The following is a 5,889-nucleotide window of genomic DNA, read 5'->3' as shown; positions in this document are numbered from 1 at the left end:
TTTTTTCTTTCTAAAATGACTTCAAATTGTAACATGAAACTACACTAGTATATCCTAAGTAGCTTTAAGCTTGTAACAGTATACATATATTTATAATTAAATTTTATTTTTTTATTGCCTTTTGAACTGTGTCTAACTACTATCTGTGCCACTATAAGTTGTAAATCATTTGGGGAACGTGTTACATTACCCACGAGCTGCTCCCGTGCATGCCTCGTGAACCATTTTTTATTATGCATTATTATTAATACTTATTTTACCTAATCTAGTCTTAAATAACTTAAAAAGATCCATATTTTTTAGATTTTAGTTACTTTTATAATAATAAATACAGAATAAATATGAAAAACAAGAAATGAAATACTTACCCAATCTTCTTTTCTCTTGCTGTCGGGTTTCCAAGAAAGTTAACCCTAATTCTTTATACTATAGATAGTAATTCACTTAATAATTTTTTATTTAATTAAATAATGCACCAAAGAATATAGACTAATAACATGCAAAAAGTGGATAAATTCACTTATCTCTTAAAATTTTCCTGGCTTTCTAAGTATGTGACAAGAGCCGTTACAAATTCATCCAAGCTAGTCGTTAACTTTTCCACGGGAACGAATCTTGTACTGTGAGTGAAATTGGTGATATTCTGTTCAGAATACAACATTATACAATATGTCATTTGATAGATGAAAACCTTGACTTTCTATTGGTTATAAGTAATATATAATGAAACGTAAGGGAGAACTATCAACGGATTGTGAAAAAGAGGATGTGACAGGTGGGTGTGGTAGGAGGGGTCTGATTTTCTATTTGATAGCTCTGTTACCAAACAAAATTGAAGGCTATAAAAATTATTGCTTGTTTAAACAATAATGATTTTATAGAGTATTTTATATTTAATTGCATACATTTTTGAGGGGTGATGGATAAAATAAGGATGATGACATGCTAAGAGAAAATGTCACGTGGGTCACACTAGTGGAAATTCTGGATTTTTTAAAATATTTTTTTGTAAATTAAGAATTTAAAACTTGTATACTATTAAAATATGGATTATTAGCTAAAATGTTATGCTATTCTAATTGGTATAACATAAACAAAATGTAGATTAATAAAATTTTTTATATTATTTACTAAAACTTTGTAACATGCTTAGTAAAGGATGCTGTCATGATAGGGTTAATCAAATCCACCAACTATTTTGTCCCCTGATTAGTAATCTGTGTTGATTTCTAAGTCATATATAGAACAGTGAAACTGAACCACTGTGAAATAACATACATGTACATCTTGGCCACTGTCTCTACCTGGTATAAATGTTCATGTTTTCTTCTGTTGTACAGGATGAACCTACCAACAACTTGGATATTGAATCAATTGATGCCTTAGCTGATGCTGTTAATGACTACGAAGGAGGTAACACAGTACTATTTATTTTTCTCTTATGCTTATAACTTTTGAAATAAACATAAAAGTAAGTTGCATATTTAGCTTCAGTTTTATTTTAATATTAAAATGAAATAACATTATTTTGCTGCATGCATTTCACACTCATCCATCATAAATTTACTAAAATATATATATTATGCCTTAGGAACTTTGTGGTAGGATAGCATCATTCATTGTAGACTTACAGCCCTATCTAATATAATAGTAGTTGTCTATAAGCTGGACATTATCCATTCTGTTTATTAATCCTTATCCTAAGATAGGAAGTGTCTGCCACAAAGGGTTAATAAATTATTTTATCACTAATTGATTTTCTTATAGTTTGAAAAATAAAGCTGAGAATTCAGTAGTGCTCATTATAGTAACTTGTTCAAGTCTGTTCCCAATATGAATAAACTAAGTGATATCAAACAGGTCACCAGTATTATATATATGTATATACTGGTGTCTAAGTAGCAATTTAAATTTAAAAATTCAAGATAAACCAATTTGAAAATGTAGATATTGTACAAACATTCCTGTATTTAGTCAAACAGATATTAAGAAAATTCAACAACAGGAAAACTTGTAATTAAATAACAACCTTATTTCGTTAGAGAAATATACCATTAAATGAGTAAATTTATAATCACTGCCTATATTTATCAGTCTTAATTTTATAGCAATTTTCTCAGTTTTCAAAATTTTTTGCACATACTAAAGGGATTTAAATAATTTTGCAATAAAGTTGAAAAGAAAACTATCTTTACTCTCTAGATAATAATAGAGAAATCTTTTATTTTTGTCAGTTTTGCCATGGCAACTTCATGAGGACTAGTAGTACAAAAACTTATTACACTGCTTGTGATGTTCTTTTTCTCAAGACTTTTGTGAGGTGCTTTTAAAATGTATAGAATATTGTTGTTTCACAGCCATATTGTAGTACAGTGATGATACTACCATCTGATTTATGTGGAATACATAATACAGCTTCAAAATGTCACAAAATAAATAAAAATTGAGGCAGTTGAAAAACAAAATTTGAGTTGAAAGGATACAAAATTTACTGACAGTATGAAAATAAACTAGTTTTGTAATTTGTTATTGAAACTGCAAATACATGGGACGGTCTGTAGAATATTATTAGGGAAAGTGGGTGTAATACAGTGACTGGTAGCATGCACAGTTATTGATTCACAAGATATAATAAGAAACTTTTGCTCAATATATTGTTGGTGTGTGTTCGAGTTGGAAATTATTTATCTGTACCACCATTTGTTTATTTTTTGTTAATTAGTATAACTTCCATGTATTTTTTCCTTCAATTAAAACCTTTGATATTTCTTAGGATAGAAACTAAATCTAATTTTGTTTGTGTTTGTGTAGGAAGTGTTCTGCTGGAGCAGTTTTATATCATCTATATAATAATACATTAATATGTTCTGAGATGCTTGTGTGTGCAGATGTAGCTCATTCAGCTGCGTTTAGTATGCATGAAAAATAGGAAATGCTTGGGAAAAATATTAACTGTCAGTCTAATCAACCAACACCACATAGAGTTAATAAAATAACAGATTAGATATAAAGTTTTATTCGAAAAACGTTTGATGATTACCTAGAAGAATGTAGAGATTACTCAAATAAACTTGACAATTTTCAGATAAGGAAAAGAATTTTTAATCTTAAAATCAAAAATACTTTGCATGTTGGATAGTCAACATTCTGAAAGAAAAAATTTCACAAGCAAATCTTTAATAAAGTAAACTTAATACTTAATTTATAAACCTGATATTTTTTTGTATAAAAGCCTTGTAATGTTTACTAAGGATCTGCAAGAGTTTGTAAAGATATGCATACATTATCAAAAATTATAGCATAATTACTCTCATGGATACTTTCTTAGTTATGAGCAGGGTGGTATCCACCCAGCTCATATATGTAGGGTTAATGCATTATTATTAAAAAATGAAGAATACAAGGTCACTCCAGCAGAAAACTTCCTACACAAACATAAAACCTGAAACAGAGACAACTCCAGTTATGTTTGTTACAAAAGTCCAAAATGATAGGAGTAGCAACTTTTTCATGTTTTTCAGTAAAATATTTTCTGTTTTGTGTTTAGCAAGAGCTAATATAATACATACTAATTAATACTTGTCATAAGAAATTAAGTAAATATTTGGGGAAAAGTTTTTTGTTAAATTAAATTGTTGTTTATAGGTGTTGTGATCGTGAGCCATGATGAGCGATTGATTCGTGAAACAAACTGCCAACTATGGGTTATTGAAGATCAAAACATTAGTGAAATTGATGGAGACTTTGATGATTACAGACGTGAACTCCTTGAATCTCTTGGAGAAATTGTGAACAGTCCTAGTATAGCTGCTCAACAAGCTATGGCTGCAAATTAACTAGTGATTGATTTTGTTTCTTCTGAAAATCTTGACATCTAGTTTGATGTACAGACGTATGAGAAACTCAATGTTTCAGTACTTTGTGGAATTTATTATTACAAATTAAAAAGAAAAAATCTTGACTTTTGTTATTTTAGGTTTCAGTTTTACACATTCACTAAATTAAGGAAAACATTGTTCAAATTAATTTTTAGCAAAAAGCATTTTTCCACCAGATAGGTTAACATGTTTAAATTAATTTCTGGCAAAGAACATTTTTAAACCAGATAGGTTAACATGTTTAAATTAATTTCTGGCAAAGAACATTTTTCAACCAGATAGGTTAACATGTTTAAATTAATTTCTTGTAAGGAACATTTTTCAACCAGATAGGTTAACAAGCTTACACAGAATTACATGATTATTTATAATTTCTGGCAAAGAACATTTTTTCAAACAGATAGGTTAACAAACTTGCACAGAATTACGAGATATTTTGGTTAATTAATTTTAAGCAATAAGCTTCAGTATACATTCTCATTGACTTTATGAAAGTAAAGTCTGTTGAAAATCACTTTACAATGAAGAAAACTATGTGTAAAAAGATAATTAATTATGTCAAAATGTACCTTGGAGTTTTTATATAGTAAATTTCTCGTTTTTAATAAACTGAATCATATTTCTTGAAATTTTTGATTTTTTTTTATATTTAGTCCTGTAATGCAAGTTATGGCTTGTTAATACAATAATTACTGTATTACCTTTTTACTTACTTGGGATAATGGACTCAGATTAATAATAATAGTTAAAGTTGTTGAATTTTGTATGTAAAATTTAGTAGTATCAATCTAAAGAGAGTAAAGGTATTGGAAAAATATACTTTAATGTTAAAAGCTATTGTTGTGGTGATTAATGGTGTAAAAAAATTCATTATTTTGACTAATTTATGCTAATCTTTCAGGTATAAAAATAGTAAGTATTTTATTCTCAGAGAAGAATACTGTATTGACCATATTTCTATCAAACCAACAATTTATATCTTTGCTGTGAACAGGTATTTTGGTTTGTAATCTATCCATACCCATACAATTGGAATTTAGTAGTTGTAGCAAAGTTGTTGTTTGTAATTAAGCACAAAGCTAAACAATGGGCTGTCTGTGCTCTGCCCACCACTGGTATCGAAACCCGGATTCTAGCGTTGTAAGTCCGCAGACATACCGCTGCGCCACTGGGGAGCATTTTAACAGTAAATAATTAGCCATGATGTAATTTCAGAATATGTTTTCAGAAAGATACTATTAAAAAGGGTGTGTATTGGGCACCGCCCTTAGGGCAAATTGTTTTAGTTTCAATCATACCGCCAATTACACCAAATTTATTTAGTTGAGGAATTGCAGTGGCGAGTGGAGCTTACAAGTCGCTAACTCGAGGTAATTTACAGTTAGAATAAAGAAATAGAGTCTAACATCGAACAAAGTATAACAACATTTATTAAATTTTTACACATAGCATACAATCTTAGTTAAAAGTTTATTAATCATTAATTTCTCATAATTTTTACTATTACTTTTAATCAGTATTAATAACTAGTACATATAGATTATATTTCTTTAATACAAACACGAATATTCTTTACTACTAACTACATTAATTGATCAAGAGAGATGGTAATTCTATACTTACAATAGAGCCAGGCCAGTATACTTGGGAGGTTGGAGACCTTCAGATTCATAGCAGAGAACTTCAAGAGCTTACTGAAGAATTCTGGAACAAGAGCTTACTTCTTAGCAGGAACTGATTTTTCGGCTTCAAACATGAGTTTTTTAACCCATATTTTCTTTGTATTCTGTCGACCTTCAAAATAGTATTCCTAACTATCCGCAAGTAGTTCTAACACTTTTTTGGTCGATCTGTGCAACTTCCCTGGCTAGTCCAAAACCATAACCAAAGCTTTGAAGTGATTGGTTACTGTTATGGTGAGTTAGCCGGTTGCCTTTTCACTTGTGCTAGTACACCAGTGTCGTGTAAGGAACATATCATCAAAGTACCGCTTTTGCATGTTAACATCAAC

At 29.4% G+C, this 5,889-nt stretch overlaps 1 protein-coding gene across 1 annotated transcript in view; it reads left to right on the top strand.

The window, feature by feature from the left end:
- The window catches only part of LOC106457147 (ATP-binding cassette sub-family F member 1-like), a 66,164-nt gene extending 62,203 nt beyond the window's left edge, over window positions 1-3,961 (top strand). The window contains exons 17-18 of the mRNA XM_013916537.2: window positions 1,341-1,413; window positions 3,646-3,961. Of these exons, the coding sequence (XP_013771991.1) occupies window positions 1,341-1,413; window positions 3,646-3,836 (264 nt within the window). The 3' untranslated portion in view covers window positions 3,837-3,961. The remainder of the gene's footprint in view (window positions 1-1,340; window positions 1,414-3,645) is intronic.
- The last annotated feature ends 1,928 nt before the right edge of the window (window positions 3,962-5,889 follow it).

This window comes from Limulus polyphemus, unplaced genomic scaffold, assembly GCF_000517525.1.
Source record: "Limulus polyphemus unplaced genomic scaffold, Limulus_polyphemus-2.1.2 Scaffold14, whole genome shotgun sequence".
Classification (NCBI taxonomy): domain Eukaryota; kingdom Metazoa; phylum Arthropoda; class Merostomata; order Xiphosura; family Limulidae; genus Limulus; species Limulus polyphemus.
The sequence above is the reverse complement of the archived record's forward strand: the minus strand, read 5'-3'. Positions and strand labels throughout refer to the sequence as shown.